Genomic DNA, 16,208 nt, shown 5'->3' on the forward strand with positions numbered 1-16,208 from the left:
TATAACTTGACAATGAGCAATCTACTGATAAGGTCCTGGATATCTTGAAACTAAATTGCAAAATGATTATATTTCTCGATCCTTCATCATGTTCATATGGAAATCACACAAACTTCGTTTTGGCTGGGTTTTCCATTCAGCATACTCTATTGTGGGCTTGAGTCTTGACAGTATCATGACACAGAAAGAAACCTCTTGAATTCGAGGAAATATGCCAACCTAGGTTTAGGAAGATATCTCCTTGTGAATTATGACAAATCAAAATCAAAGGAGAACGAAATATCGCCTGTCTCACACTAATCACCATCTACCTGTCATGAGACATCAAATACGTTTAATTCTTGCTGCGGCATTGCCCCACGCCAATCATCTGCTTCCCCGCCCGAGGCAGACTTGAGGGTCTTCGTTTTCACCGTCTTAATACAATCATCTCCGGGTTCAAGATTAAAAGATGACATTTGCGGTCAATATTGGTAATTTTTTATGATCTTGGAAAAATTCATTATCGGAGTCGGAACTGTGAGGTGGGGTGACAGAACAAAGAAATTAAGCCCTGTCTCATGTTACAATGAAGTCTTGAAGGGTTTGGTGGAAATGAAACCACTTTTGGGGACTAGGAATAATGGTTACTTCATAATCTTAGTGAAAGTAATTATGGGAGTCCAAAAAGAAAGAGGAGCTGACAGAACAATGGACTTGGTGACTTCAAATTTCATCAAAAGCTATATTTTCGATATTAGCTGGGATTATCCTTTGGTACCAGGAAACACCCTCTAGAACTAGAAGTCTCATGTATCTACACCATTGGTATGAATCTTTTAGTTTCACAATAATGATTTTACTTTCAAAACTGAAAATTAGCTTTAGAAATATGCCATATGTCACTTACAAGAAATCTGATACATGATATCACAACATTTCGTGCTCACTTGGAGAGAAAGATGAGTTTGCATGGGTCTCGCAGGCCAATAGCGCATTCAGTATCAAAAGCAGAAAACACTGCAAGCGTTATCTTCTGTTCCATTTTGAAAAAAAGAAGTAATCCCTCTTATCAACACACAATGTTATCATTATGATTTCATGTATCGAATATTGTCTAGAGGGAAATGGTAGTTTTATTTCAAGTCCTTTCATCGTGCCAGACTTGGAGTCTCACATTCACCCAGATTATATTTTGAAGTAGCTTTTTGTAAAAAGACAATCGGATGTCTCAAATTCATTGTGTGAGCCTTTTATGTCATTTTGTATGGTAAATCTAAATCAGTTTTATTGTTGAATGGTTCATCGTTGCCGGTGAAACGCCATAATCTTTCTGCTGTGCTGCCACCTGCTAACAAAGTCTAGAACCAACTGAACAAGCCACATTTCATACAATAGGCTAGACAATACCTTCTTTCTTATGAGGTGCTGCCAGAACGATTTTTTGTAGAGTTGGACCCAAAGATGAACCACGATATGTCAAACCTACTCAAGATCTCATAAAAATGACTCAATCAAATTCGCAAACACCCAAGAGAGTTGCAGTTTGCATAATCTGAATTTTATAATGTTTGACGCGAAAAAATCATAAAAATTTAATTCGATCCTAACTGCTTGGATCTAGCAAGCTGGATAAATACAGCAGTATAGAGCTCGTCCCCCTTTAAGTTGTTTAAGTGGTCCATCAGCGCCACGCTGGCTTGATCAATCTATCAGCTGACGAAAATGACAATGTGTGCTGAATCGTCATCAAGGAATTCATTACGTCTGCTTGGGGAGTGTCATCAAGGACACTGGATCAACTCAAGAGTGATGATAGTCATCAGCATCAGTGAGTGTAGAATAACAGATTACATGGATGATACGTTAGCTACACAAATCATAGAAATGCACAAACAAAGTACAGGCGCACAGTGCTGGTCAAAAATAACCTTCTCTCATGTCGGCGTCTTCGGATTCTTCAAATGCGTGAAAACCATTGGCAGTGAATAGCAGAAATTGTCCTTTCGAGAAGGCCTTGTTTCTTTCCCCCAAATGCCCTTGGACTCAAGAGACGAGTTGATTTCACGTTCTTCAACTTTAGCACTGGCAGCGCCAAAATGAGCTCTGCTGAGACTTCCTTAGTCATAATGGCAGATGAGTGAAGGGGTATGCAGCTCTTTTGTAAAGCCGACAATGCTTGGCAGTTTTGATTTACCTCTGGAGTACAAGTCAGTGAATCATTTCATGCAAAATTACCCCAAGACAGTGACACATCGACATCAACAATACATCGATATCTACTACTATGCTGCATCAGTGTTAATTGCCACTAAAAAGGAAACAGTACTGCCAAGCCAGACAAAGACAAAGGTCTAGTTTAATTTCCCAGCAATTGGCACAGATGTATCACGCAAGAAATGTCTTTTGAAAAGCATTTGACTTGTCGAACATAAGGAAGGATCCGAGGGAGAATTGCCATTTCTGATCGAGAACAATGCGTAAATTGTCACGCTAGCATGCAGCATGCCATGTCACAGCTTTTAAAGCTGGAGTTGACGCGTTTAGAACTGCAATGAACATACATTTGTCCTGCAAGTATCATGGGTGGTGGATGTCAGTCAAAGAACAATACCGCTGATGATGACAATATTCTGTCATGAACAGCCCCAGATCCAAGACCGGTCAATCAGTGATGACCATGTGGTCTCCAAATGACATGAGTGGGTGGTGAAATATGACAATTCCATTCAACGGAAATCTCCGGCCATCAAGGTAAACAAACATCTAGCCTACTGCTTACTCAATAGCATATTCATGTTTGGCAAGAAGACATGGGGATTGAGTTTATTTCGAACTGCTAAATGGTTGTGGACCAAGAGTGAGGAGAGGTCAAGCCGACTTCAAGAACATTAGTCTGCCACAGATCGCAAAGAAGGCAAGGATGCATTTTTGGTAAAGTAACCTGCCAAAGGACACAGTCTTGCGAATAAGCACAGATTCACACAGACAGTTCATGGATGCACTTGAATGTTTAGATTGGTGAGAAAGTTCCCATTAATCAGCATTGATAAGACAAGATTTGTAAGCACAGGAAGTGAGTTTCTCCAAGCCAGGATGGTATTTTATCACACCAGCATCTCTAAGCGAAGGAACAAATGTTGTTCCAATCCGAGAGTGTCGTACCTTGGCGCTTTAACAATAAGAAACGCATCGCCAAGGGGCACAACAGCAAATAGCACAAGCAATCATTGTGCGACACCCATGGCGGGAGATCGGGTTTCACCTTAATGGAGCTGGCTTTGAGATGGTGGGTGATAAAAGGTATACAAGAAACACAAAGATCTGTCAGGGTACATCGTAGATGCACATTTTCAGCCTTACTTTTATTTCTAAAGACTATTTTTTAACTTGAACACTTTCTCAGCCAGAGCTTAGCGAGCTCCTGAGTTCTCTGTGCTGTTCACCTGGGGTTGGTTCATCCACCAAGGAGTTATCATGCAATCTTTTAGGGGGCTGGCTGGGTAGTGCAGTGCCCTTTCAGTTTCATTCACATCATGCTTTTATTTATCAGGGGGCCAGGTATTACTCTGACAGTGTATCTAACTATCCTCAATACCGGAAAGTAAAGCCTGAGCCATACCATCATTGATTGAGTTCAAAGATACCATCTCGTATTCAAAGTTGTCAGCTTTGGATCTCTTTCCCACCCAAGTCACAATCGTCAACGCGCCGTCATCAATGAGCTATAGACACCCGCCTGCAGCAAAATGACCACTCCATTATCCGCAAATTAAAAAGTGATAGTACACCCCTCTGGATGTCTGTTTGTTCACAGCCAATTACTTGGTGCTCATGACAATTACACCTCGCAGGCTGTGGCTACGAAAAACAAAAGAATGGAATAACTTTTGTGTAAAATGAACCAGGGTGGCCAATTTCACGATGCCAGATTTTAACAAGCTTGCTCTACTAAACTGAAGTGGATTATTAAAAGACATTTAAGTCAACTAGAAAGGTTTTATGTTCTAATCTACATGCAATCATTCAATTTGACATAAAATCTTGTTTTGGTAGGGGGTATAAAACCTTTAAGTTTTAAGTTCTAGGGAAGGAGAAAGAGGAAACAGATTGTGTCCCTTTTTGTTGTATCTCAAATCCTGTCAAACATAAAGGGCCAAACATTAAAATGCGTAACAGGATTACCCAAATTATTCTATAAGATCTTGTTTTGTCAGCAGTCGGCCAGGATCAGGAACAGACAGGAACACAGGAACAGACAGTATTTCCCGTCATTACATCAAATCCCATAATTTGAACACAATGGAACAAAATCTATCAAAGACAAACTTGGGAATGACATTAAAAATTAATCTGCCAGTTTTTCATAAAACATAATCTCAAATGGATTACAAAATCTGGGATTAGCGGGCCTAATGACGGGTTCAAAAGTTTGAATTGGAGATGGAACTATACCTGAACAATCTCATCAAAACTCAAACAGATTAAATCACACCAATACAAGGAAAAAGACAGGTGTGGACTGTCTTTTCGAAAATTTGTGGTACAATTTCAAGATTTTGGCAGTTCCATATATAGTGCTGGCCATGTTGAATATCATGACACAAAGATGATGTTATTATACTACACACCGTAACATAAAACTGTTGAAGATTTGGTTTTATGCACATTAGTTATAGTTGTCACAGCTGAACATGCATTGTCACATTGACTCTGTGCAGTTCACATTCGAACCTGTCTTACTCTTGTGGTTAGCGGAGAGTTACTATCTTCGGAAGCAAGACAGAATGATATCATCACCTTAATGTTTCATTCCAACAAGGCTTATCAATTATGGACTACACGCACCGACTTCCTTCACAGATGACGTGGTGACATAATGAGTGTTTCCGTCGTGAACGGTCTACCATTTTCACCTGGGTATCCTTGGTTAAAGGCAGACCACTAATCCCAAAGGACCAGGAACCCCACCTGAGAAGCACAAAGCATCGGGCCTGGTTAGTAGCTCGACATGATTCAGAGATTTGATGAATCACAGCGACGGATGTGAGGTCCATGAAACTTTAACTCAAAGAACAATGGGATCTTTAAACATTAATTGGAAGGCTAATTAGCGGTGACGTTAAACAGTCACACCGGGATTGTGTGGTTACTTTCCCGTATCTGACATACCGTGTCCACCACCGTCAACCGTAGACATGACAGGGCGGCACTCAAGTTTCTTGTTACCTGGTCCATGATCTTGAATAATTAATCCCAATTATTCGAAATTATTTTGCAGGGAAACTATGTTCAGAATTAGTAATTAAACTGCTCAATTCATTTGTCAAGACCGTCACAAAGAATTACATTACAACGGATTCTCCTCATACTGAAGCCAAGAGAGGGAAAGTAGCAATATTAGAATGGAAGCAAAAACTTCCTGCTGTGTAGTTAACAATGGAAACACGGGCTGCAAACAGCCCTGAAGACATTGAAACAGGTTTGACACGTTGTCAAGCAAACGCTAGGACACTGGGAGAAAGTGTTCACCAACAAAGACCTGATCAGATGCCACACAAAGTTTGGGAAGGTATCAAGACAAGACCAAGTCAAAGCACCATGGACCTCATCTAATCTGACCAAGCTGGAATTGCTAACCAAAAAGTCAGATTCTGACTTGTGTTCTCAACAGTGCAGTGCCGTACCAGTTAAGTTGTCCGAATCTCAATCCAGTCTCAGGTTCGAACCCTAGTCTAGCTGGCTCTTTGTCCTACACATGTCAACCTTTGACAGTTGTTTGGTACAGCCCTTTGGTGCAGACACTCAGATCAGAGAAAAAAAGTGATGCATAAAAACCATGACTCTATCAAATAAAACCTAAAATTAAACAAATCGTTTGCTCAGAGACAGTTTATTTATTAGACTAGAGCTAAATTCATGATTCACCCAAAGGACTCCTAAAACTTGAAGTCGATGTTTTTGAGCATTTCGAATGTGCAACAAGTTCCCAAGAGATTGAGATGTGTCATCCGGATTTCCAATAACTCATAACCAAACCTCTATTCTGTTAAAAGACACTAACAGCATGATCTCAAGTGATAAAAACTTCTTTAGATTCTCTTGGGTGTAATTAAAATGGTCGACTGACTGCTTTTGATATTTATGTCGCTTATTCTACAACTGGATAATCTTGTCGAAGATCACAGTTGTCTGCAACAAGTTGGGCAAGGCCACGGATTAACCCTCTGCAGACGATAGATCAACGGCTATCATACATGCAACTACAGTGGAACTCCAGTAAAAACGACCAATCATGGGACCGAGGTTGAATGGTCGCTTTATTGAAGTTGAAAATCGGGGGACAAAGTGCATGATTAAGTTGTTTTGTTAGGTTGTGGATATGCCACAGTCAGGTTCACTCAATCTGTTTCACATCATTCAAGGAAGGGAACCCTCCCAATCGAGCCAGACTATAGTGACATAAAATCACAATGCACTTTTGTGAGGAAGGAAAAATTTGAGCAAACCCCTCTCCCCCCACACACAATCCCCATCGGACCTCTTAAACACAATCACTAGGGTGTTGCCCGATTATTTCCACGATTTTTTCCCAAAGACGTCATTACAATCACTCCTGGTTCACTTGGGTCTAATTAATCAGTCATTAGCCTTAAGCAATAACCTCATTAATCGGATTAGATCTTTGTTAAGATTACAAGCTCCTTTGATTCTTACTTCAAAATCATTGCCATTTTTTTCAGTCTGGTTCAAAATGACCGTATCGTTTTTTTTCTTGATCATTTTTTGGCTCAACTGCACGGATAATTTCAGTAATTATTTTTGATTACTTCATCTGTAAAAGGATTGTGTTTTTTGTTAAGACTTCTTAGGGCCAATTTTCCCTAAAGATGATTCTCATTTCAATTAAGAAATCAGCAAATAAGGTTCAAACATGGTCATGATCAACAGAAGGGCTTAACTTCAAGTCAACCTCAAATACAAAGGCTACATTTTCTGCTGAATCTCCTGATAAAATAGCATGCAATGGGAATACTATACACACGAACAACGAAGGTCACATTACATTGAGAGCAATAGCATGCCCTGACATCTCACACTACCTTAATAATGAAATCTCCAAGCATCAATATTTTACAAAACAAATTCTAGCTCTGCATTTTAAATCAATTAATTAGAATACGGCAAAATTACCTTCGACAGGGCTCCAGATTGCCACAACCCAGAGCAATATTTTCTATAAAATCTCATTATAAACGGATGGACACTTGCAGTGCCTGCAGCCTTAAGTGTACATTTTTGCTTTTCTTTTGTTCTACGATTACAGTTGCATGGCAATAGCACTGATCTGGGCATTGAGCAGAGAATCCAATGCAGTCTGAGAACAATAGCAGCTAGAGAGACTGCTTATCTCCATGACTCATGCTTGGTTTATTTGTCATATGATAGATGGCAGCATCAATTTGTAGTAGGTTTTGAATGAAAATTTGAATCACTGGGAACTTCCACAAAGTTACAAACAATTCCCCGTTCTTGAGATTTTCTATTAATATTGTACTGAACTGCAATTGCCTTTGCTGATTTCCCTGAAATGCCAAAATGTGTAAACCTTTCACTTACCAGGTGTCTTTTTGATATGATGTTCCTGACCAAATCGTACAGACGTCTGACCAAATGGACTTCTTTTTAAACCTGTTACTCTCTTCGTCACCTCAAAGGCTGTCCTTGGGTCATTGTAAGCACCCGGGGCAGGAATAATCTTCCCAGGTCCATTAAATCTCTGAAAGGGACCAGGCAGTGAGTTAGTCCAGCATGGTGCCAGAGCCCAAGTGACTGATTTTATATTTGAGGATTGATGTCCACACCAATGTCATTACTCTTTTAATCCTGTAAGAGGTCTTTTCTATGGCCTGACATATGCACTCAGGTATGGAGGAGAGTCTCAGTATGAAGTTTCACTCAAGTTAAACAAAAGCAAAGAGATAACTCACTGAAATCCATGAGCCATATAAGTTATTAGCACAGTTTAGTTAATCTGTTCATAAACCAGATGTCACCACATACTCAAGAGTGTTGTGTTATTCCCTGCGAGTATGTGACATCTTACAAAGTTGTTTTGGCTACCTATTATGGCATAAACACTCAAAAATGTTCTTTGGCAGGGAAAGTATCAATGAGATCCAAGCAAGAAATATATTTTATATCATATTTTTCTGACCTTTGCTTGTGATCCGAAAGGTGGATGTTCTACTTCGATGCCCTCAGTGTTCACCTTGGGTGGTTTGGGTTCAAACTGCCCGGGCAGTTCATATTTACCAGGACCAGGAACAGCCTAAAAGAAAAACCTCAATATTAAGGATTCTATATAAATGGTCAAAGTAAACTTCATGAAAATGTCTGAACTATACTCCAGTTACTGTATCAGAAAAGTTATGCTACTCGGATATTTCGTCGAACTCGAACAGTAAAAGGTTGCCGGACAGTATCTTTTCTACCTTTTTCTCCTCCTCATTAGTGATCAGCTCATGGTATCGAGGAATCTTGGCTTCGAATCGCTTTCTCTCTTCCTCCTTGAAGTTGACATTCTCCGCAAGGATCTGTGATTCCCTGTTAAGTGGCTCGTACTCCCCTGGACCAGGCCCTGGCGCACCACGGAAATCACTACGCTTTGATGTCATATTTCCAAAATGGACACCTTTGTATTTCCTTGAAGCCTCTGGATCTACTTTCTGCATTCAAATATGAAGAAATATGTAAGAAAATGGCATGCATGGCTATTAAGCTTGTACTTCAGCTTTATATTTCGCAAACCAACTGTGTGCATCATGTTCAAGTTAGTAGAGTTACCAAGGCGGCCACAAATAATCTTAGAAATTACACTCTAAAATCAATATTGTGACAGAATAAATCTATGCAACGTTGCAGACTGCATGGAGTGAATAATGATTTTTCATGGTTCTTGCAGATGGCACCACTATCAAATGTCCATGATTGTAATCTTCGAACATTGGGTAGTAAGAAGCAAACCTGTCAGGGACAAAGTCTCTACCAAATCTTTGCAGCTGGATTCCAGGCCTCTGTACTCACATTTGCCACATTGTAATAAGCAGGTCCCATTGAAGCATCTTTGTTAGGAGGTTCTTGTTTCCTGAGTGAACCATCATCATTCTCCTCATAACCATATGCCTGCCCTGGTGTTGGGATCGAGGGTGCATCTGGCTTCCGGTGAAATTTCAACCTGTTTGTCATCAGCTGGAAGAGATGTACTACTTTGATCAAAACACCTTCAAAGAATACAGTTATTTGGAGATTGATTGTTGGTAAATGAAATGCAATCCTTTTTAGGATGCTATTAGAAATCACAATTACAATAATGATAAGTAAGATTTTCTACAGAAGGTAGAACTAGAAAGGTTCATTGACTTACTGATGCATGCTGCATCCTGCCTGGTGCACTTGAAAGGCCATTCTTATCTCTGATCCAGTCAGCCTTCTTGGAGAGCGTGTAAGCACCAGGACCAGGGTTATCCGAGGTCCCATCATTAAATCGCTTACTTTTGTTAGCCATTGTTTTACCACCCTGAAATGGAATGAGAAGCTATTTCATTTTTGTTGTCATCTACACAGAATGATGAAAACAATAAATAAACAAAACGTTACACCTGCACAAATCTTGCATGTCCTTGGAGAGCTTCATTTTTAACATCAGTTTCTTTCAGTTTAAAAAGATCTTTTTTTCAAAGAAGAACTTACCAAGATGGTGACTTGGGAAGGTTTTGGATCATACTGCCCAGGCCCAGGAGCAGCTATGACACTGTCATTTGGGGTAAGGAATGTCTCCCTACTTGTCATGGACGAAAATGGTGCATAGCCATCTGGAATTATGAGAAGATGAGAATTTATCACTGAGGGTGTTATCATGGTGGGGACAGAGGGAGTACAAACAAGAATTAGTTCTACGACTTCAGGTGGTCACAGTATGATGATCGGATGGTGACTTATGATGCTGTGCTCAGCCAACAGGTTGTACAGGTTTATCGAGTATGAATGAATGCATACATGTAGGATGGCATATTCACGAAATGTGTATACTCAGTATCAAGTATTAACTATACGCCTCTTTCGGACTTTACCTGCTTTAACTTTGACAGCATGTGTTACCAGTGGATCATAAGAACCTGGTCCCACTTGCTCAGTGGTGGAGCCACATCCTTTGGTTAACTGCCTCGGTGCACGGTCATACATGATAAGTTTTTATTCCTGAAAAAAATTACATATACATGTATGCAAATGATTCCTATAGCAGACTGTCGACTGATCGTTGTCAAACATGCAGATTAAAACAGCGAAAGTGGCAGTACTATTGAAAAGCATGAACATCCACTTGCTGACTGCCGCACATCTCGTATCAAATGTTTTCTTCCTCGTCAATCGAAACAAGGGCCGTGCCATGCCACTAGCACTGCCGCCAGGCCCAGGGCCCAGGCTCTGATGAGTCTGATTAACTTTTTGGGGGGAAACGACAGTGAATCGTAAAGTCACTCCCAACTGCGATCATAAGCATACTTGCAGATACACTCAAACACTGAAAATTCAGCAGTGCTTGTATTGTTTATGCACAAATGCAGCCCCGAATATACAGTGCATCATTCATTGTGCAGCCAGCATGCATGCTAATGCATTACAGCATTGGAAATGTCAAAAACTGACAGGGAAGACGCCAGTTTACCGCCTAATGATACATTGAATACAAATTATTTACCATGTGTACGAAGTACAGTTATTGTATTTCCTCGTAGGTAGGTGTGTGGATGCAAACAAGTTGTGCTTTATTGTATTTTTTATGTTTTAAGCACCAAATTCTACAAAAAAGTGTTTATATTGAATCTCGTTTCCATGGTGCAAGATGGCGGATTTATCGTAAACTAGCTCGATGTGGCGTAAATTATGAGCCACCGACAAATTGGATATACTATAAACAATCATAATTACAATGATTTGCAACAACTGATAAACTGTCATTTTTGAAAGATGAGTTTTTGATTTGAATATTTTGTCTTTTTAAAAATATTACGAGAAACATTCGCCGACTTACGTTAGTTACGCAAGTGCGTCTTGGTACTTTAGTTACTCACCCATCCACCATTATAATTGTGACAGTTTTGTGAAAAATTTGATCTTTTGTTCCAATATTCTTCATTACCCAGTTGACTGATTATCTTGATTCTAAAGTAAATATCTATATTGTTTGATCAGAACTGATAACTATTTTGAAATGACAGTACCATGTCATGAATTTACCGTTTACAGTGGCTTCAGCCCCAGCCAACGGCAAGGCGAGGTCTTTTTTTGTCATTGCAATTGCATATGCGGCATGCCTGTGTGCCGTTATAAGTATCCTTTTTTATTTCTAGGTCATCATGGTTGAGACTCGAAGTGGACAATCAACTAAGAAGAAGGAGGTTCACGTTATAACTGGTGGAGGTGGCTATGTTGGCCAGAACCTAGCTGAAAAACTTCTTGATAAGGATGTCTCTATTGTGCTCTTTGATCTTAATAGGCCCAAGGAGGATTTGGTTGGGGATGTTACCTTTATACAGGTGGTTTTTTAAGCTTTCTCACATTTTCTCACTCTTTTAGAATAGAACATAACAATGCTTTAATCCATTCATGCCTAGAGTTAGCCAGTACTGGATTAGTAGGAGCACATGTAAACTCGATTTGTCAAGCCTGAATCCAAACCAATATAATTATTACCCTTTCTGGGAAGTATGTTTTTCTGATTTGAGTGTCTCTTATTAGACAGAATATCGGTGTGTTGTGGTTATTCCGTTTAAAAGGTACAGGTAAGATGGCTGATGCTCTTTCACCTTATATTTGAGTTGGTTTGCTGGCAAAGACTTTAACTATAAAAAAAACACAGCTTTGCTGTAATGGCAGATTATGAGACTTTATTAGATTTCATTCTTAAATCTCATCGATCCAGTATAGTTTGAGTCAGTGGATGAAGTCACAACTCTGATGATGTGAAGAAAGTAGGCAAGAATGTTGTGTATTCTCTGTCGTCATGTTCAATCTTGTTCCAAAGTCAACGAATGATGTTAAAATTTGAACATATTTTTTTCAGGGTGATATCCGTAACTTTAATGATGTGAAAGAGGCATGCAAGAATGCTTCCATTGTGTATCACCTGGCGTCTTATGGTATGTCAGGGCGAGAGCAGGTAAGACTTTCATACATCACCCAAGAAAAATCACTTCTAATAATGTTAAATCATGATTGGCTTGTTAAAACTTACCTTCTATCTAGTGGCAGACATGTGTCACTCTGAATTACTGCAAAACAAAGATTCGGAGAATGGCAGCTGCAGGCAAAAACAACACTGTGGGAACATCAATCCTAATAATCTCTTGAAGTTAATGGTCCCAAAGCTGGTGGAATTAGGATCATATAAAACTCAATACTTAGTATGTTGTTGAATCATGCTTCTCAATTATGTTAATGATTATGTTGATCATGATATGGTATTACTATTTATGTTATAAGAATTGTTTCATTGTTGACTTCATAAAACTTGGCCTTGTTGGTCATAAAACTTTATCTTGAACCTGCATGACCATTCATAGACATTTTCTGTCGAAATCAGTGTCCAGGATGTAAACTCACACTCACCTCTCAGCTGATACTGATACACTTCATATCCTTTATCCATTCCTCCTTGCTGATTCTCTGAGCATCATTGCCAACTCCTCTGAACCTCTTTCATATGCTGTTTTATTGGTCTTCCAAGAGCATCGCATTTCTATGGTCAGTCATCCAGGAAAGGACCAACACACTCCAAACGTGTCATAATACAGATTGCACTTGTAGCAGAGTATCACTGGCAGTATATTTTTTCTCATAAGGTTGCATCATTTATCAGCTAAGGCCAAAGCAATTTTTTTCTACTTTATGCAGAAATTTCAAGTTGTCATGACAGTTATGGTTATTTCCTTATCATTAAGGAAAAGATACATTTATACAATTCAAAGGAATACAACTAATAAGAAATCCCATTATTTGTCAAAAAACTCTCAGAAAAGAAAAGTGTCATATTGCCAACAGAATTAAAATTATCGAGGGCGACTTACAGAAACTTCAATGTCTGATGGACGTGATGTCGGATATACAGAATTACATGTACATTGGATTATGCTAGATCAATTTTATGGGGCAAGTAACATGTACACTTGTTATTATTTTTCATTCTTGATACTGTGGTGGAGATTTGGCATCAACTTTTGAGTATGAATGACAACAAGGATGCATCGATTCTTGTTCTAAGAATAACTGAAATCATCCCATAATTTACCTTTCTGTGTGAATGTGGCAGCTGCAGAGTTAATAAGAAAGAGACTTACCCCTCACGTTGGCGTGTGTATGTAGCTTACCCTCATTTTGGAGAGTGGTGGGTATCGCGTATTAACAAATCTGTTGAAAGATATTTAGTGAAGTATCCATTGGTAATGTTTATTCATATCTGTATCCATTTCTGAGTCACTTTATGCAGATACCTGAAAAGAGATATAAAGATGTCATCACAAGTGTGCTGAATAATAAATGATTAATAATGGACAAACTTCTTTGATTTGTATCTCTTCCATGTTTTTTCTGACTTTCTTGTTTGCTGAAATTGACAAGTGATGGAAGTTTTTTTTTGGAATTGCTCATGCTGAACGTTCTCTAAATGGCTATCATAAGAGTCTGTTAGGTTGCTCCTTGAATGATTTCATCTAGCTGGTTATAATATCGTGAGAGATCTCAAAGGTGATTCAGTATCTCCCTGACAGCCAGGGCCCCTTATCAGTATGAGGATACTTTGAACTTTGGCTGGTCAGAATTAAAATAGAATGAGATGACATGAATCTGATGTCATTTGCTCTGAAATCAATTCTCTTGAAAATTTGTTACTTTCAGTAAGTCTCAAAAGCTGAACTGTTTATGTTTAAAACTGGATATCACTGCGTACGTATCAAATGAAATCAAAAACCCAAGTTGACAGGCACAAAAAAGTAATTAAAATTCATTAAGCTTACAAGCAGAAATGTTGATTGAAATTACAAGAAACAAAACAACTGGGAGTGCTGCAACTCAATTCCAAATAAGAAACTGATATCTATAATAAATATTCACTCCCAGTTATTTTATTCATTAATTATACAGTACCCGTAACTACTCTAATTCAATGCATGGTCCTCTGTGACAAAATATTTCGCTCTGATGTTTTATGTCTCCATCAATTTGAAATTCAAGATCAAACTTATCCTTCCTGAATTTTTTTTTTGCAGCCAGGGGAAATATTGTATCTGCAGCTCAGATTTTTCTTCGGGTATTTTTTTTTCCTGAGTTAATGACTGGCAAAACCATTCGAAAACTGTCCCATGCTGCTCGTTATTTCAGAACCATTTGAGAAAAAAAATTGCTTCAACGCTGATATCAAAATGTGGGGAGGTTTGGGAATGCCGATCTGAATTTTGTGTCTCACTCTGCAGGAAAGAGTTGAGCAAAACATGACAATTGTAATTATATCATCAAACTTTCTATCTTTTTCTGCAAGGCACTGGCTTGTCCATTGCCACAAAAGACCAAGTAGGGTAACTTGGATATTTCAGTTTAGTTCAAAGTGGCTATTACGTGTTTCAAATCGCAATAGCATGTCAGGGATGATGCTCCTAAGTATCTCATAAACCACACAACATAACTATAAAATTGTATTCGATGTGAGATTAAGAGTCATTTGGAGGTCAAATAGAATTGTTCAAACTGGACCAAAACGGGCGGGTTAATATTTAATCTTGGTGATGTCATCGGTGTGGACCCAGCGGATACGGTTCTTAACCTCGCATCAGTAACGAAATGTTGTATTAAATATTTAGTATATCCGATTAACGATAATACCACTTTAACATACAACTGGATAAATTTACAAATATCTTCTCTTTGAAGCAAGACAAATGCCGCTACAAAAAAACCCAACTGAATATAAAAAAGTAAAAGTAACCACAATTTTTTTCAGATTAAAAACCATCAAATGCAACAAGTTTCATTCTTAAATCGATGTCCGAATCCTCCTCGGAATACATGCTGTATTCTGATTGGGCGAAATTACTGTTTAAGTTTTTAAGACAATGAAATAATTTGTTTGTAATAAAGAGCACTGACAAATGATTGACTTATCTTCTTACTGCTGCATTCCTCGCCATCAACAAGTGTCCCTGGCCACTATGGAACATGCTCGTCCAACCGACATTATCTGATAATCCCTGGCATGCCTGCTGCAACAGGTTGTTGGGAGTGATCCTAATGTGCTTCTTCTGTCCAACACATCAGCGAGGGATCTGATCTATTGCTTTCTAAAAATTTCATTCAGTCCAGCTTTTTCAACAACAATATGTCACTTTGTGAAAGATTTTTTCAAGGCTGTTTTGCAACTGCTCCATTTCTGAGTTCTGAGCTTGTTGTTGGCCACAGTCAGCGCTATTAAAGCGGTTGGAGTCATATGCAAGAGTGGTCGGAATGAATTTCAGCTTAACGAGAGGGGTTGTTTAGAAATGTATAGTCATAGCCAGAGTGGATGAGGATACATGCAGTCCTGGCCAGAGTGGATAAGGATAAATGCAGTCATAGCCAGAGTGGATGAGGATAAATGCAGTCATAAGCAGAGTGGTTGAGTAGAAATGTAGCCAGAGTGTTGCACAGGAATCCTCCTTCATAACCGCTTCAGCTAAAGTGAATGGTCTGCATGTGCTGACATCTTCTGCATCGAGTTCATTTCCCCTGATGAGCCTGTTGCATGTTAGTTTACTCATGTTTATTCCCAAGCTTCTCGATTCGATCGCATCCCGTCGGACCACATTTCGCATGACACATCTCTTCCTGGTTGTCTTGCATTTGGCCTCATCTGCAATTCCTCGAGTAGGTAATGGATAAATTAATAAACCTCCGCCGCAAACTCACACATATTCATTAAAGTATTCCCATGTATCGTTGGGCGCGTTTTACTCGCATTTGTGGTGAAGGAGTGACTGGTTGTTCCTCTCTATTTAAATTCATCCTACCTTGGCTGGGAAATTGTTTGGAATAACCCATTTAGGATGGCAGTCGTGCTACTATTACCCTTAAGGATTGTTGCTAAAACCCTCTCACATTCATGTATCATTGGACGTGTTTTAACTCCTTTGGGCTGACTA

General features: G+C 39.1%; 3 protein-coding genes across 7 annotated transcripts in view; 1 reads left to right on the forward strand and 2 right to left on the reverse strand.

The window, feature by feature from the left end:
• LOC135493276 (sperm-tail PG-rich repeat-containing protein 2-like) overlaps positions 1–12,520 on the reverse strand; it is a 50,800-nt gene extending 38,280 nt beyond the window's left edge. The window contains exons 1-8 of one of the 2 annotated variants that reach the window (XM_064780480.1): positions 12,278–12,520; positions 10,113–10,239; positions 9,733–9,854; positions 9,407–9,559; positions 9,067–9,231; positions 8,475–8,708; positions 8,198–8,311; positions 7,600–7,759 (exon numbers count right to left, since the gene is read on the reverse strand). In XM_064780480.1, coding sequence (XP_064636550.1) covers positions 7,600–7,759; positions 8,198–8,311; positions 8,475–8,708; positions 9,067–9,231; positions 9,407–9,559; positions 9,733–9,854; positions 10,113–10,224 — 1,060 coding nt within the window. In that variant the 5' untranslated portion in view covers positions 10,225–10,239; positions 12,278–12,520. Of the gene's footprint in view, positions 1–7,599; positions 7,760–8,197; positions 8,312–8,474; positions 8,709–9,066; positions 9,232–9,406; positions 9,560–9,732; positions 9,855–10,112; positions 10,240–10,741; positions 10,880–12,277 lie in introns of those variants that run through there. The other variant, XM_064780470.1, reaches the window with a different exon arrangement.
• Positions 1–16,208, reverse strand: part of LOC135493250 (netrin receptor UNC5C-like) — a 271,616-nt gene that overhangs the window by 183,244 nt on the left and 72,164 nt on the right. For all 4 annotated transcript variants that reach the window (XM_064780434.1, XM_064780390.1, XM_064780445.1 and 1 more), the window contains exon 4: positions 13,380–13,532. The gene's annotated coding sequence lies outside the window, so the exon portion shown is untranslated. The remainder of the gene's footprint in view (positions 1–13,379; positions 13,533–16,208) is intronic.
• Positions 11,120–16,208, forward strand: part of LOC135493285 (short-chain dehydrogenase/reductase family 42E member 1-like) — a 90,343-nt gene continuing 85,254 nt past the window's right edge. The window contains exons 1-3 of the mRNA XM_064780494.1: positions 11,120–11,210; positions 11,394–11,579; positions 12,107–12,202. Coding sequence (XP_064636564.1) covers positions 11,400–11,579; positions 12,107–12,202 — 276 coding nt within the window. The 5' untranslated portion in view covers positions 11,120–11,210; positions 11,394–11,399. The remainder of the gene's footprint in view (positions 11,211–11,393; positions 11,580–12,106; positions 12,203–16,208) is intronic.

Source organism: Lineus longissimus, chromosome 1, assembly GCF_910592395.1.
Source record: "Lineus longissimus chromosome 1, tnLinLong1.2, whole genome shotgun sequence".
Classification (NCBI taxonomy): domain Eukaryota; kingdom Metazoa; phylum Nemertea; class Pilidiophora; order Heteronemertea; family Lineidae; genus Lineus; species Lineus longissimus.